General features: G+C 57.2%; 1 protein-coding gene across 2 annotated transcripts in view; it reads left to right on the forward strand.

Moving 5' to 3' along the window:
- Window positions 1-16,218, forward strand: part of SEMA6B (semaphorin 6B) — a 28,270-nt gene extending 12,052 nt beyond the window's left edge. Inside the window, exons 1-17 of one of the 2 annotated variants that reach the window (XM_043911902.1) lie at window positions 3,761-4,081; window positions 4,794-4,943; window positions 5,051-5,174; window positions 6,044-6,104; window positions 6,267-6,329; window positions 6,762-6,863; window positions 7,484-7,574; window positions 8,123-8,242; window positions 8,748-8,836; window positions 10,353-10,570; window positions 11,363-11,494; window positions 12,039-12,188; window positions 12,553-12,735; window positions 12,824-12,970; window positions 13,662-13,739; window positions 13,878-13,936; window positions 14,312-16,218. In XM_043911902.1, coding sequence (XP_043767837.1) covers window positions 4,060-4,081; window positions 4,794-4,943; window positions 5,051-5,174; window positions 6,044-6,104; window positions 6,267-6,329; window positions 6,762-6,863; window positions 7,484-7,574; window positions 8,123-8,242; window positions 8,748-8,836; window positions 10,353-10,570; window positions 11,363-11,494; window positions 12,039-12,188; window positions 12,553-12,735; window positions 12,824-12,970; window positions 13,662-13,739; window positions 13,878-13,936; window positions 14,312-15,222 — 2,700 coding nt within the window. In that variant the 5' untranslated portion in view covers window positions 3,761-4,059 and the 3' untranslated portion in view covers window positions 15,223-16,218. Of the gene's footprint in view, window positions 1-3,760; window positions 4,082-4,793; window positions 4,944-5,050; window positions 5,175-6,043; window positions 6,105-6,266; window positions 6,330-6,761; window positions 6,864-7,483; window positions 7,575-8,122; window positions 8,243-8,747; window positions 8,837-10,352; window positions 10,571-11,362; window positions 11,495-12,038; window positions 12,189-12,552; window positions 12,736-12,823; window positions 12,971-13,661; window positions 13,740-13,877; window positions 13,937-14,311 lie in introns of those variants that run through there. The other variant, XM_043911903.1, reaches the window with a different exon arrangement.
- Window positions 16,219-16,389: the final 171 nt, after the last annotated feature.

The following is a 16,389-nucleotide window of genomic DNA, read 5'->3' on the forward strand; positions in this document are numbered from 1 at the left end:
CGCAGTACATGCAAGCCCTCCGGGGGGAGGGGGGATCTCTGTCTCTTTAACCGTCCCTCCCATCTCCGTGGGCATAAACGCACATTCTCAGGGCTGCAGGCAGGCAGACACATAGGTGCCTAGGTAGCCTGCACACCATGGGCTGCACATGCCAGCCACGTGGCTCCTCCTGCCCGGTCCTGGGGGAGGTCCTGCTCCCGGTGGCCAGGTGCCGGGGCAGGTGGTGGGGCCGCTTCTGGGCAGGCAGGCGCCGGGTGGCTGCTGGCAGAGACGCCTCAAGTTTCATGGAGAGAAGCAGATGGTCTTGAGGGTGGTGAGGGAGATGCTAAGGCCTCCGATAACCCCAGGTCAGGGAGGTAAACTGAGGCCAGGTGCAGTGGGTTGACCCTGAAGTGACCCAGACTCCTGCAAAACAGCATGTGGGGTTCAGTTCTGCACCATCATCAAACTAACATATGTCAATTAAGTGGGTTCCAGGGACTTCACTGGTGGCCCCACGGTTAAGAATCCAGTTTCCAATGCAGGGGACACCGGTTCGATCTCTAATCAGGGAGGTAAGATCCCACATGCTGTGCAGCCAAAAAAAAAAAAAAAAGGAAAAGAAAACAGTGGATTTCAGTCTTGGCTTCACCATTTCCATTTGGTTGTGACTTTGCCTCTCTGTTCCTTAGTTTCCCCATCTGTGTAAGGGGCATATTAACAGCACCCACCTATGGGATGTGTTGTGTGGATCAAATGAGTTCATTTAAGTCCTTAGAACGGTTCCTGGCCCATAGAAAGTGCTTGGTGTTTGCTATTTTTACTATTTATTGAGCTTGTACTATATGCCAGGTCTTGTGCTGGGTGGTGGCCAAGACAGACTCAGCCCCACCGTCCATGTGGGGTTCAGAGTCCAGTGGGAAAGGTGAACAGTTAGCCAGGCATTTAGGAGATGGGGTGAGCAGGGCACTCACTGGGGAAGCACAGGCAGGCAGGAGGCTGGAGGAAGTCAATCCGAGCTGATCTGGGAAGTCTTCCTGGAGGAGGTGTTAAGGTGACGAACATGTTTATCAGGTTACTGGGAGCAGGAGGCAGATGTTCCAGGCAGAGAGAACAGCACATGCAGATGCCCAGAGGTGGAGAGGGAAGGGAGGAGATGTCATTTCAAGGGCACTGGGGAGCCATAGAAAGCTTTAGAGCAGAAGTTCTCAGCCCCTGGGGGTGGGTTTCCCCGCTGGAGGAGACTGGGTGATGTCTGGGGATGTTTTTGGTTGTCACCATTGAGGGATGCTCCTGGCATTGAGTGGGTTGGGGCCAGGGATGCTTCTGGCACAGTGCCCGGGACGGCCCCCACCAGAGAATGATCTGGTCTCAAATGTCAGTGGTGCTGAAGGGGAGAGGACCTGGTTTAGAGCAGGAGAGAAACAAATGAGATTTGGGTTCTGGAAAGATTCCTTTGCTACCTTGAGGAAGATACTGAAGGGTTGAGACTGGAGGCCAGGGGACCAGGTATGGGGTGGGAGCTGGGCCTTGGGGCAGTCAGGGTGGAGGAAGGGACTGGGAGGCCAACACCCTGGTCTTTGGCTCAAGGACAATGGAGCCATCCCTAAGTCAGGGATCTGGTAAGAGAAGCAGGTTTGAGGCAAGAAAAGCCCAGTTTGGGTTGCAGGGGTCCCAGGGTGGTTCTGAGTGGCTGGGGGAAGCTGTGGACAGAGGGATGACAGGAACATCCTTCTAGCCCCAAGTGGCTGCATGACAAAGTTACGAAAACCAGGAGAAAAAATGAGCCGTGAGGTCCCATCCTGACCTCAGCCTGCCTGTCTGTGAACTGAATGTTAAATAACTGCTGGCCTCTGGCACTCCCCCAGATATCCAGCGAAGACTCTTCCAATGCAGGGGACAAGGGTTTGATCCCTGGTCAGGGAGCTAAGATCCCACATGCTGTGCAATGCAACCAAAAAAATTTTAAAAAAAGAAAAAAAGTAACTGCTGGCTTCATCTGGTTGAAGGGTGAGGGAATGGGTGGTTATTAATCTTCTCATGACTGTTCAAATGCTCAACTCCTAGGAGCAAAATCCTGGAACCAGAGAGAGCCCTGTAATCAGTCCTCACTGGTGGGTCATGCCACCGAATCAGCTCCTCAGTTTCCCTATCTGCAAAAATGGGTTGAATGTTATACCAACCCTGCTACAGCCCTTGGGGTTACCATGAAGCAATTCCTGGAAACCACCCAGCTTGGCCTCTGATACTTTTAATATACCAATGGCATCAACAATCATAAAAATAATTAGCATTTTCTGAGCACCTACAGCATTTCTAGGCTCTGTGCTAACACCACTACAGGCCTGTGAGGTCAATGCTGTTACCATGCCCATTTCACAGATGAGGAAACAGGCTCGGAGAGGTGGCGTGACGTGTCCAAGTCACACAGCATGTACAGAGCAGAGCTGGGATTTGAACCCTTATGACCTTGGAGCTACGCCACTCATCAGTGCTGCATGGCCCGTGAGAGGAAGCTGTTGTCTTAAAGTTTCTGAAGTTAAATACAGTTCCGATAAAACATGGGATAAAAGGCCGAGAGCACTGCCTTACACCTCTTGCAATGGCTACTATCAAAAAGCAGAAAGTAGTGTTGGCAAGAGAAATTGGAACACATGGGTGATGCTGGTGGGAATATAATATGGTGCAGACACGGTGGAGAAGAGCTTGGCGATTCCTCCAAAAGTTAAACATAGAGTCACCATACGATCCAGCAATTCCACTCCTACATAGACACCCAAAAGAAATGAAAGCAGGGTTTCAAAGAAGTGTTTGCACACCCATGTTAATAGCTGTTCACAACAGCCCAAAGGTGGAAGCAGCCCCATTGTCCATCGACAGGTAAATGCATAAATAAAATGTGGTCCATCCATTTACCGTGGAATATCACTCAGCCTTAAAAAGGAAGGATAGTCTGACACTTGATACAACAAGGATGCACCCTAAGGATGTGATGCCCAATGAGGGAAGCCAGACACAGAAGGACAAATACTGTCTGGTTCCACTCACAGGAGGTCCCTAGTGTCAGATCCACAGAGACAGGAAGTAGATGGTGGGGCCAGGGGCTAGGGGTGGGCACAGTGAGCCTGTTTCATGGGGACAGAGTTTCAGTTTGGGAAGATGAGAAAATTCTGGAGCTGGCTGGTAGGATGGTTGCACGACAATGGGAATGTATTTAATGCCACATAAATATCATTAAGATGGCAAATTTTATGTTATATATATTTTGCTGTTGTCGTTTGGTCACTAAGTCGTATTTGACTCTTTGTGACCCCACGGACTGTAGCCCGCCAGGCTCCTCTGTCCATGGACTTTCCCAGGCAAGAATACTGGAGTGGGTTGCCATCTCCTTCTCCAGGGGATCTTCCCGACCCTGGGATTGGATTGTTCCTCTCCTGCATTGGCAGGCAGGTTCTTTACCACTGAGCCACCAGGGAAGCCCCTATGTACATTGGACCACAATATTAAAATGTTAAAAAAAAAAAAAAGGCACAGAGCAGACACCATCACAGAGGCTGAGGCTGAGGTGTCCTCGCAGGTGTTGTGGGGAGGAGATTTTCGGAGTGGGGTGGACAGTTGCGGTCTGGCTGTGGAGTTGGGGGCCTTGAACAGCAGCAGTGTTGGTGGCCCGACTCCAGGGTCACTGGGAGACTCGGGCAGTCGTGGAGCAGGGGAGGAGCCCGGGCAGGAAACTGAAGGAAGCAGAGCCAGGTCCGCACGCACATGGGATCCTGGCGTCGGCTGAGTCACAAATCCTGGAAGCTCAGGGTCGGAGAGGAAACACTGCCGGCCCACGCAAGGCCTTCCTGTTTTTTGGCCCTGAATCCTCGGAGGCAGGCGCTCCAGGGCCGAAGTTCCCGGCTCATGTCCACCTCCACGAATTCGGAATCCCCGTGCCCCCAGGGCCTGGGCAGGGCTGGGAGATGTACCTGCTGCTTAGGCGGGGAAACTGAGGCTCAGAGCTAACCTGGGACTTCACAGGAGGACAAGGCTTCGGATGTCTTCCTGGGGCCTCCGGACCACACCCCTTCTGAAAGGGGCATGGAGGGCTGGGTTCCAGAGGGTGAGTTCTGTTTACACCATCAACCAGAGCATCACTCGAGTGAGGGAGGGGTCTCCACATACCGGGAGCAGGAAGCAGCCTCTCCCACAACCCCTTCTAGAGGTGGTGAGGCTCCTGTCACAGAAGTATGTCAGCAGAGAACCGAAAGGCTGGAGTCGGAAGTCAGGCTCACTGCGGCCTCTGAGGTCCCCAGCCAGCTGGAATATTCTGCGATTCCAAAGTTCTGCAGTTCCCAGATTGTGGTTTATAAAATTTCTAGGGCCTTTGAATTTCTTTTTCTTTCTTTCTTTCTTTTTTTTTTTTTTTTTTGAGCGTTTTCTTTTAAGATTTTTGTGTTTTAATTCTAAGAATACTTTAAACGTATGTTTTGAGGTTGAATTTTTAAATACATATATGTTTTGAAATGTGTGTTATTATTCATTTTTAACTTAAAATCATTTAATTTTTAAATTAGTCTCATGATTAATTTTTCGTTAGGAACCGTTTCCTGAGCTTTCGCTTTAAAATATGGTCAGAAAGTTGTTCTGGTAATTAGTAAGTGCTGGTAGTATTATTGCTAATGCCATGATTGTTGTTATTTTTAAATTATTACCCCAGTGGGAAAGTTTTCTGGGACTTGAAGGTCCCGGACGCCGTGACACTCGCGCTCCCTCTGCTGGCAGCATTCGGGACTGCAAGCCACACGGCTCACCGCCCCGCCCCTCGCTCGCAGGTGTCACCTCCTGTCGCCCTGACCTCGCCATGCGGACCCCGCGAGGGCCCCCTTCCCGTCCGGCCCTACTGCTCCTGCTGCTGCTCCTGAGAGGAGCCCACGGCCTCTTCCCCGAGGAGCCACCGCCGCTCAGCGTGGCCCCCAGGGACTGTGAGTGGGGAGTCTTGCGATGGGGAAGGGAGTCCCCCTCCCCGGGGGTCTCACCAAGCCAGACTCACTCTGGTCCTGGATCACACCCTTTCTCTGCCCTCCCCCAGACCTGAATCACTATCCCGTGTTCGTGGGCAGTGGGCCAGGACGCCTGACCCTCTCAGAAGACGCTGATGACCTCAACATCCAGCGAGTTCTACGGGTCAATAGAACGCTGTTCATCGGGGGCAGGTAGGAAAAACTGTCGGGCAGAGTGTGCGGTGGGTGAGGTGTGGGGAGCAGCATTTTAGGGAGGTTTGTGGGATAGGGCCTTTAGTTCGGCTGAAATGTGAATATGTGTCCCTGGGGTGGGAATTTCAAGTGCTGAACTCTTGAGTGTGGTTGAAGCCCAGAGCCCGCTTATAGTGTGTTACCAAGTGGGCACAGCTGTCTGGTCAAAATTCCCTGGGTGCTAGAGAGGGTGCTGAAGTGGCATCAAGGGCTTCTCTGAGAAGGTGACATTTGAGTTGAGACCTGAAGGATGAGGAGCCAGCTGTGAGGAAATCTGAGGGAGAGAGAGATCAGAGGATGTAGCCCATGCAAAGGTCCTGGGGCAGGACTGTGTCTCGTATGGTGAAGGGACAGTGAAAAGGCGCAAATGTCTGGAGCAGGGGGAGAGAGGGAGGAGGGGAGGGCAGGGAGAGGACTGGGCATGTCGTGCAGGGCCTGGTGGGCTGCGGCGAGGACGCAGGCGTTTACCCCAAGGGAGATGGGACCCAAGAGGGCTGTGCAGAGGAGGGGCGGGGCCTGACCCAGGTGCTCACAGGTGCCCTCCAGTGGTCCCGAGTCGGGTGCTAGCTGTAGGTCCCTAGGCTATGGGTTGTGTGAGGTGGCATGGTAAGGCATGTGGCCTGTGCTAGAACCCGTGGTTCATTTTAGGGTACGAGGAGGCGGGTAAGAGCATGCTTAGGTGCCTGAAGGCACGCTCAGTGTTGGAGCTGCGCGTGGCGGAGGTGTTGGCACGTCCCTGTGTGGTACGTGTTGGACACCACGTCTGCTGCCGGGAGGATAGAATGTGTAGGGGGAGGCCCCCAATCTCACTAACTACACCCCTTCTCTAGGGACAACCTGTACCGGGTGGAGCTGGAGCCCCCCACATCAACGGAAATGCGGTACCAGCGGGTGAGGAAGGGGCGCAGGTGGGAGGGGAGGGGGCAGCGGTTGGCGGTCCCACCAGGGAGCCTGGACACTGGGCTGGGGAGCACGGTGGATTCAGGTCTGCCTAGCAGGGTTCCTGGGTCCGTCAGGGACCCCGCTTCCCTCACCAGCCCCCTGTGTTCCCAGAAGCTGACCTGGCGCTCCAACCCCAGCGACATCAACGTGTGTCGGATGAAGGGCAAGCAGGAGGTAAGTGAGCCCTGGCCATGCCCGCATCAGCCCTGGTAACGCCCCAATCCGTCCTGGCCATCCCACAGGGCAAATCTTTCTCTGCTCTCATTCCAAGCCAGGCCCCTGTTGCCATGGGTACTCCCAGAGTCTTGCCATGCCCTCAATGTGGTCCTCAGTCGTGGCCACTCCCCTAGTGACCTTGCCACAGCCCACCTCTTCAAGTGCCCTATTTTCTGGTCTGTGCCCAACCCTTGGCCATGGCCACGCCCCCAGTCTTCTCCTAGTTTAGCCCCCGGCTTTGGCCACGCCCACAACCTGACCCCTCCCTATAGGGCCCCGCCTCTACCATAGCCCCGCCCTTCACCACGCCCCATCGCGTCCTACAGTCCTGGCCCCGCCCACACCCGTGACCACGCCCACCCCGGCTTTTCTCTTCCCGCCCCATCCCAGGGCGAGTGTCGAAATTTTGTAAAGGTGCTTCTACTTCGGGACGAATCCACTCTCTTCGTGTGTGGTTCCAATGCCTTCAACCCCGTGTGTGCCAACTACAGCGTGAGTCACCGCCCTTCGAAGCCCTGCCCGCCCAGGTTTAACATCCGCGCCCCTTTGCTCACGGGCCCTCTGCTGGTCGTGCCGTTTCCCCAGGCCACATCACCTCTTACTGGAAGCCTTTCTGGATGAACTGTCCTCCCCCCATCACCCGGAATTTCATAAGAGGCTTCCAAAGGTGGCCTGTACAGATTGAGGCTACTTAAGCTACAGGCCAGTTATAGGATTGACTAGGATCGACTCTTAGACCCAATTTCTGATCAGTAAATTGAGCCCTGAATTTCTCTGGTGGCTCAGAGAAATTAAAATCCACCTGCCAATGCAGGAGGTGAGGGTTCCATCCCTGGAAGATCCCCTGGAGAAAGAAATGGCAACCCACTCCAGTATTCTTGCCTGGGAAATCCCATGGACACAGGAGCTTGGCAAGGTCACAAAAGAGTTGGACATGACTAAGCCACTAAACAACAACAAAACTGAGCCCCAGAGAGGTTAAGTGACTGACAAAGTCACACAGCATCAAAAGTGGCGCCAGGATTCCCCTCTCAGGGGGTCGCTGGGGGAGCCAGGGGCTGCTAGGTACAGCCAGGAGCTGTCACTCAGACCCTATTTCCCCACCCCCACAGATGGATACACTGCAGCCCCTCGGGGACAACATCAGCGGCATGGCCCGCTGCCCATACGACCCCAAACATGCCAACGTTGCCCTCTTCTCTGGTGAGTGCCCCCAACCCTGACCATTTGAAGGGGCCTCAGCCCTGAGCAAGGCATGGAATTTTCCATTCTTGGAGTTTGGTCATTTAGAAGGCAGCTGGGAGACCATCTCTCCAGCTATGAAACAGGCAGACTCTCAAGGCAGGAAGGACTCAGCCAAGGTCCGGGATCAGCTGGGGAGTTGAGGATCAGCTGAAGTTAGGGTCCCAGCAGGGTTGGGGCTCAGTTAAACAGTGGAGTTTAACTACCTAGGACTTAGGCCTCACTTAAGCTCAGGGTTCAGTCTCTTTTTTTCTTAGATGTTTTATTTATTTATTTGGCTGTATCCGTCTTAGTTGCAGTCTGCGAACTCTTAGTTGTTGCGTGTGGGATCTAGTTCCCTGAACAAGGATTGAACCTGGGCCCCCTGCTTTGAGGGCACGGAGTCTCAGCCACTGGACCAACAGGGAAGTCCCAGGGCTCAGTCTTGAAGATCAGGTTTTGACCCCCTCAACCCCTGAGGTCTATGATCTAATCTCTTACCTGCCTCCCCCTGATTCACACCCACCCAGAAGGGATGCTCTTCACAGCCACCGTTACCGACTTCCTTGCCATCGATGCCGTCATCTACCGCAGTCTTGGGGACCGGCCCACTCTGCGCACGGTGAAACACGACTCCAAGTGGTTCAAAGGTGAGGCGATAGGGATAGACCTGGCAGGGCTCACATTTGTCAAATTCCCCCACCAAAATAAAGTCCCAGAGGAGATAGGCAGGGAACTCCCATCTCCTCTTTGGAACCTACTGGCCTCTTTAATGATCAAGTTAGAGGAGAGATTTAACTTGGGTATAAAGTAAAACTTGCTGAAAATGAGTGGCTTAGCAGCCTGAAATGGAACAGTACGAGGGGTTCATCAGGAGCTCAGCTCAACACAGGAGGGAGGAGGATGACAAAACAGTAGACACTGCTGTTTGCGGAAAGTAGACACGATGATTTTAGGATTTTGACACCCACTCTCCCCCACACACACAAAAAAAATCCCAAACTTTGAGTGTCTTTTATTTTGCCTGGGTAATCAGCTGATGTTCTCCCCCCACCCTCCTTCACTGTAAAAGCAGTCACCAGGCTACTGTGTTTCCAGCTCCAGAAATTCCCTTTCTCCCATCACAAACTGGGTTTTGACGCCTCTCTCCTACAGAGCCATACTTTGTCCACGCGGTGGAGTGGGGCAGCCACATCTATTTCTTCTTCCGGGAGATTGCAATGGAGTTTAACTACCTGGAGAAGGTAAGGTCCTATTTCCCCTCCTTGAGAGGCCCATGCAGTGGGGCATGTAGCCAAGAGGCTCCAGTCATCGGAAGTGGAGAGCAGAGGTGGGTCCATGAGACTCCACCCAGGGTGAGAGGGGCTCTCTGGTCCTCAGGGCCCTGCACTCTAGCCAGGACCAGGCCCCGAGACTTGAAGACATTTCTGGAGTAGCCCTGGGTGAGGGTCCCAGGTTTGAAGTCTGATACACCCATGGTTCCAGTCCCAGTCCTGTTATTGTTTGTCTGTCCATCCACCCATCTACCATCCATTTATTCACTCTTCAACCACATCCCATATGTCTGCCCATTCAGTCACCCTATCATTTACCCATCTTCAGCCCACCCACACTTCCATCAAACCATTTATCTGTCTATCCATCCGCCCACCCCTGCCTCAACCATTCTCCATCCATCCATCCATCCATCCACTCATCTACCTTCTGTGCACCTGTAAATCCATCCATCCACCTCTCACTCATTGGCTTCTTCATCCATTCATCCGTCTACCTGTCCCTTCATTCATATACCCAACCATCTGTTGATCTGTCCTCCTACTGATCAACTCATCCATCTGCCATCCATCTCTCCATTTACCTGCCCACCCCTCTATATATCCAGTTATCTCGCCTCCAACTTCTTCTCATAACCTGCTCATCCATTCCATGCAACCTACTATCCACCCATGGGTATACCATGATAATGATCTATCATTATCTCCTTCATCTGCCTATCAGTCCATCCACATACTCACTCATCTACACATTTATCCATTCATGGAGACTCATCTTCATCTACTTATCTGTCCATCCATTCATCTATCCACACACCCATCCATCCACATACTCATTCATTTGTCCACCCATCCATCCATCCATCTATCCATACATACACATCTACATACACCCATCCATCCATCCATCCATCCACCTACACACCCATTCATCCACCAGTTGATTATCTCCTTCTTCATTATCTTCATTATCCGTCACAGTCCCCTTCAAATTCACCCGTCTGTCCATCCATTAATCCATCCATCCATTCACCTCCATTGCACCACCTATCCATTCATCCCGTCTCTCAATCCATGCAGACAACTAAGTGCACAGACTGCCACTTACTAACAGTGTGGCCTTGGGCTTCAGTCACTTCCCTTTCTCTGTGCCTCAGTTTCCCCCCGTGCCACAGGGATCATAGGCCCTCCTCTATAGAGCTCTGGGAGGAATGTGAGACATGATGAGGATAAAGTGCCTGGCACCTAGTGCGTGACCCATCAGTGGAGGCAATGACGATTACAGTTGTCTTGGTGGCTGTGAGCCTCACCATCCCCACATTTCCACCGGGGAATCTGGTGCCCAGGGGGCTAGGGTGACTGGCCAGGGACTCACAGCCAGCCAGGACTAGCCTCCTCCATCCCGTCCTGGGCAGTGGGCATTGCAACCTGCAGGCGGGCCTGGCGGAACATGGGGTTCAGGCCCGTCTGCCCGCTGATGTTGCAGGTGGTGGTGTCCCGTGTGGCCCGGGTCTGCAAGAATGACGTGGGCGGCTCCCCTCGCGTGCTGGAGAAGCAGTGGACATCATTCCTGAAGGCGCGGCTCAACTGCTCTGTGCCCGGGGACTCTCACTTCTACTTCAACGTGCTGCGGGCTGTCACGGGGGTGGTCAGCCTGGGGGGCCGGCCCGTGGTCCTTGCTGTTTTCTCCACGCCCAGCAACAGGTCAGTGGGTGCAGGTGGAGAGTTTTCATGATCACTCACCACATATTCCCAGGAGTCCTGTGCTAGGTAAAACAGGGCTCCCAGGAGACCTCTGTCCCAGGCCAGGGGGGCACCAAGCCAGACACTGACCCTCCAAGGCCCTCTGGCCAAAACTGGGCAGATGCAGGCACGTGTTTATTTTCTGCCTTTGAAGGAAGGGTCAGGGAGGGTGTCCTAGAAGAGGCATCAATGAGTATGAGATGGAGAGAAAGGGAAGAGAATTCCAAGTTAAAGGAATAGCATGTGCAAAGGCCCTGAGGCTCCAATGAGCTTGAGATGTTTAAACCATAGGGAGGAGGCCTGTATGGCTAGAGTGGTGGGAGCAAGAAGGAAAGTGGAGGATACGAAGCAGGGAGGTGGCAGGCCGTGGGGAGGAGCCTGAATTTTATCCTGAGGGCACTAGGGGCCATGGGAGGGTAAGGAGCAGAAGAGGAACAAGTCAGACTTGCATTTCTGGAAAACTCTCTCAGGAATGGGTTGAAAGGGAGCAAGAGTGGCATCTGGGAAACTGGACATCCAGGCAAATGACAGGGGCCCCTGGATATGGGTGGCCATGGAGGAACTGAGCTGTGATCCAGTGTGAGAACTGCTCAGACGGTGGAATGACTGGATTGGACAGGTGGGCAGCAACTCTAGCCCAGGGAAGTGAAGGTCTGACTGCTCCAGAGGACAAACACTCCTCCATGCGCTTGCCCAGGACAGTTCCCCACCCTGCCAGGCTCACCGCTTCCTTTTATCTGCCTCCACCTACAGCATCCCCGGCTCGGCTGTCTGCGCCTTTGACATGACACAGGTGGCTGCCGTGTTTGAGGGCCGCTTCCGTGAGCAGAAGTCCCCTGAGTCCATCTGGACACCCGTGCCAGAGGATCAGGTGCCACGGCCGCGGTGAGAGGGTCCTCCATCCTGACCCTGAACTGAGGGCTGGGACTCCCAGGCATTTGTTTAGCTGTTGCCGAGGTCAGCCGTGGGCTTCCCTGGTAGCTCAGCTGGTAAAGAATCTGCCTGCAATGCAGGAGACCCTGGTTCAATTCCTGGGTCGGGAAGATCGCCTGAAGATAGGATAGGCTACCCACTCCAGTATTCTTGGGCTTCCCTGGTGGCTCAGATGGTAAAGAATCCACCTGCAATGCAGGAGACCTGGGTTTGATCCCTGGTTGGGAAGATCCCCTGGAAGAGGGCATGGCAACCCACTCCAGTATTCCTTCCTGGAGAATCCCCATGGGCAGAGGAGCCTGGCGGGCTAAAGTCTATGGGGTCGCAAAGAGTCGGACACGACTGAGCAACTAAGCACTGCACAGCACAGAGGTCAGCTGTAGCCATCGTGCAGGTGGGGAGAACCGAGGCCCTTGGAGCAGGGGCACCCTAGTGAATCAGAGCCCCTGGGTGGGGGCCTCCAGGTCTGCCCTGACCACCCCTCGCCCCTACCCAGGCCCGGGTGCTGCGCAGCTCCTGGCATGCAGTACAATGCCTCGAGCGCCTTCCCGGACGAGATCCTCAACTTCGTCAAGACGCACCCTCTGATGGACGAGGCCGTGCCCTCCCTGGGCCACGCACCCTGGATCGTTCGGACTCTGATGCGGTCAGTTCCTACACTTGGCTGGGGTCCTGGTGGTCAGGCCTGGGTGGGGACAAGAGCCCAGGCCAGGGTGGTGGGTGAGAAGGGAGCATAGGGCCAACTTCTGACATGACACGAGCGGAAGGCAGAGATGGAGGGAGACACAGAAAGGGAGGCAGAGACCACTGACAGAGATGGAGGGAGACAGGGAGATGGAGACAGGAGGGCCCAGGGAGGAGCTGGCTTTGAGGGTCTGTTTCTCTCTGTGATGTGCACCCTTGGAGCCACGCCCATGCCCACCTTGCCCAGCATGGGTGGTGTCTCTGAGTGCACGCAAGGGATCACGGGGGCTGGGCGGCAGCCTGACTCTGCTCCACCCTGGCCCTAGGCACCAGCTGACACGAGTGGCCGTGGACGTGAGCGCCGGCCCCTGGGGCAACCAGACCGTTGTCTTCCTGGGGTCTGAGGCAGGCACAGTCCTCAAGTTCCTTGTCTGGCCCAACGCCAGTGCCTCGGGTACCACGGGGCCCAGTGTCTTTCTGGAGGAATTTGAGACCTACCGGCCTGACAGGTGAGGCCTGGCAGAGGCCAAGAGCCAGGGCCAGTGGGCAGGGAGACAGGGTGTTCCCCTTGAGTCTTACCAGTCTGCTCACCCCTAGGTGTGGACAGTCTGAGGGTGGTGAGACAGGGCAGCGGCTGCTGAGCCTGGAGCTGGATGCGGCCTCGGGCGGCCTGCTGGCGGCCTTCCCCCGCTGTGTGGTCCGAGTGCCTGTGGCGCGCTGCCAGCAATACTCAGGATGCATGAAGTGAGTGCCCCCGCCCCCGGCCAGCTGTGGGCAGGGGAAGTGAAGGGAGGTGAGCATGGAAAGGGGGGGAGAGTCAAGTTCAAGTGCAGGCTCCATTCTGACTCTCTGAACCATGGACAGAGGGCAGAGCATGTGCAAAGGTCCTGGGGCAGAAATGCTGGGTATGTTGGTGGAACAGTGAGACCGCCTCTGTGGCTGGAGCAGAGTGAGTGAGGGGGAGGGAGAAGACGGGGCAGGTTGGGCAGGGTCTGTGAGCTTCAGGAGGACTTGGGTTCCTTCCCCCACACCCAGAGTGAGGTGGGAGCCCCAGAGATCTGTGGGCAGAGCAGGATGGGATCTGACAGACATTTCTAAGAGAAGCAGAAGCTGGGGACCAGGGAACAGATGTTTGCAAAATACTGGCACACTCATGGACTCAGAGTGAGCCCTCTGTGTGGAGCACCCTGGCCCGGTGCCTGCCATCATGGTAGTAGTGATGCCATAGCACAGATCCAAAACCTGGGCTCCAATCCCAGCTCTGTCCCTTGGACAAAAGTAAACATTCCTGAGCCTCGGTTCTCTCATCTGTAAAATGGGGAAGGAATAGCCCCCACTGCTAAGACGTGTCTTGGGAACTCCCAGAGCTGACAGTAAGAGGTGCCTCTGCAGAAACCCTGGTTGATCTGCCTGCCGGGTCCTTTGTCTGCCCTAGGAACTGCATTGGCAGTCAGGACCCCTACTGCGGGTGGGCCCCAGATGGCTCCTGTGTCTTCCTAAGCCCTGGCACCAGGTACTGCGGAAGTGGGAGGTGGGGGGAGGGTGACTGAGTCACCTGATGATCAGGATTCCCCCACCCGCACCAACCATAGCTCTGTGCCAGGGGTTTCCCCTGACCGTGCCTCTCTGCCCCCCCCCGCCCCCCCATCAGAGCCACCTTTGAGCAGGACGTGTCCGGGGCCAGCACTTCAGGCTTAGGGGACTGCACAGGTAAGAGGGGAGCGGGGAGGAGGCCTGGGGACTCTTAAGTCCTGGTCCTCCAGGGTTCTCACACCTGAATGGGTGGGATACACTGACGTCCCTCAAGGCTTGGGAAGGATGGGGGCGCCAGTTCCAGGTAGGGTAGTGGGAAAAGGACAGACAAACCGGGGCGGGAGGGACGGCAGAGAGAGGCCAAGAGACAGGCCGATGGACAGACAGATTTTAGGAAGAAAGATGCCAGGGGACAGACGGATGGGCAAATGGGCTTTGAAAGGGTCAGAGAGACGCCCCTGAGCAGAGAGATGGACAGACCGGCTGGAGGTCGCGGGAGGTGCTCAGGGGACCCTCCCCGGCCAGCCCCTCTCACGCCGCCCTCCCTGCCAGGACTCCTGCGCGCCAGCCTCTCGGAGGAGCGCGCTGGGCTGGTGTCGGTGAACCTGCTGGTAACGTCATCGGTGGCGGCCTTCGTGGTGGGCGCCGTGGTGTCCGGCTTCAGCGTGGGGTGGTACGTGGGGCTCCGCGAGCGGCGCGAACTGGCCCGCCGCAAGGACAAGGAGGCCATCCTAGCACACGGGGGCGGCGAGGCCGTGCTGAGCGTCAGCCGCCTGGGCGAGCGCCGGGCGGGCGGCCCCGGAGGCCGGGCCGGGGGCGGCGGCGGCGGGCCCGGGGGTCCCCCGGAGGCTCTGCTGGCGCCCCTGATGCAGAACGGCTGGACCAAGGCCACGCTGCTGCAGGGCGGCCCCCACGACCTGGACTCGGGGCTGCTGCCCACGCCCGAGCAGACGCCGCTGCCCCAGAAGCGCTTGCCCACCCCGCACCCGCACCCCTTGGGCCCCCGCGCCTGGGAACACGGCCCCGCGCTGCTCACGGCCTCCGCCTCGTCCTCGCTCCTGCTGCTGGCCCCCGGCCGCGCCCCTGAGCCGCCCCCCGCGCCGGGCGAGCCGGCGGCCCCCGACGCCCGCCTCTTCACCGCGCGCCCGGGCCGCGCCTCCCACGGCGACTTCCCGCTTACCCCCCATGCCAGCCCGGACCGCCGGCGGGTGGTGTCGGCGCCCACGGGCCCCTCGGACCCAAGTTCGTCCGCCGATGGCTTCCCGCGGCCCTGGAGCCCGCCGCCCACGGGCAGTCTCCGGAGACCAGGCGCGCACGCCCCGCCGGCCGCCGCGCTGCGCCGCACGCACACGATCAACAGCGGCGAGGCCCGGCCCCGCGGCCGCCACGCCCGGCCGGTCACGGACTTGGCCCACCTGCTCTCCTACGGGGGCCCCGACAGGACTGCGCCCCCCGTGCCCTAGGCCGCGGCCCCGCGCCTCGGCGGTGCCAGCCACGGGAACCAGGAGCAAGAGCCCGGGGCCAGCTCCCAAGTGGGTGCTCAGACCCCCAGCCCAGCCGCGCGGGGGGGGGGGGGGGCGGGGGGCTCCCCTCCGCCGCAGGGAAGCACAAGGGGCTCGGCCTCCCCCTGTCCCCGACGCGCCCCCAGAGCCGCAGGACACTGAGGCGGTCTGCGGCGGGCAGACGGGGCGGGCGGAATGTGCTATGGATTTGAGGTTGACCTTCTGCGCGTGGATTTTGGTTTGTTTTCCAATTTGCGTTTCTTTTGCAGTTTTCTAAACCAATTGCACAACTCCGTTCTCGGGGTGGCGGCCGGGGGGCGGAGGGTGGCGCCTGGAGGCGGTGGGAATGGGGCGGGGAGCGCACCCGCAGACCCAGGCTCCACCCACCCACCCAGCCACACAACGGCCCCCTCCTCCACCCGGCCCCTGGCGTGTGTGGGTGTGTGTGTGTGTGTGCATGCCGTGTCCGTGTGCAAGGGGCCAGGCAGGGGAGGGAGGCGTGCGTGTGTGCCTGCAGGCTGCTGCTGCGTGTGTGTGGCGACGGCCACGCGCAGTGTGCGTGTCTGTGTGTGAGCGCGGAGGTCCCAGCGGCCTGGGCGTTGGCTGAGCCGACGCCGGGGCTTCCAGAGGGCCGGGGGCCTCCGAGGTGCCGGTTAGGAGTTCGAGGGGAGATGCGGCAGGGGTTTTAGGCGGGGGCTCGGGAAGCCTGTCCAGATGTCACATTGGCAGCTGTCTAAGGGCTCGGGCGGTCTGGGGGACGGCTAAGGCGGGCGGGCCCCCCTGTAAATACGGCCCCAGGGTGTCAGAGGGTCCCATGCCACCCGTCCTCTGTGACCTCCCCCTTGACCTCCAGCTGACCATGCATGCCAGCTGAGTGGCCAGCTGAGTCCTGGACCCTCTCTGGAGTTTGCCTCCCTCACCTGCCCCCCATTAATAAAACTGTTTACAACCACCGGCCCCCAAGGCTCTGGGTCTGCTCTGTCTCCTGGGGGAGGGGCTTGGACAGGGGCGGGGCCTGCGACCGGAAGGGAGCATCCTGAGACTCATGGCTGAGTCACAGCCACAGACAGAATTCTGGGGAGGTGGGTATGGGAATGTAGGAATGTAGAGAGTTTGCGGGGGTCCCCG

This window comes from Cervus elaphus, chromosome 9 (genome assembly GCF_910594005.1).
Source record: "Cervus elaphus chromosome 9, mCerEla1.1, whole genome shotgun sequence".
In the NCBI taxonomy this organism is placed as follows: Eukaryota; Metazoa; Chordata; class Mammalia; order Artiodactyla; family Cervidae; genus Cervus; species Cervus elaphus.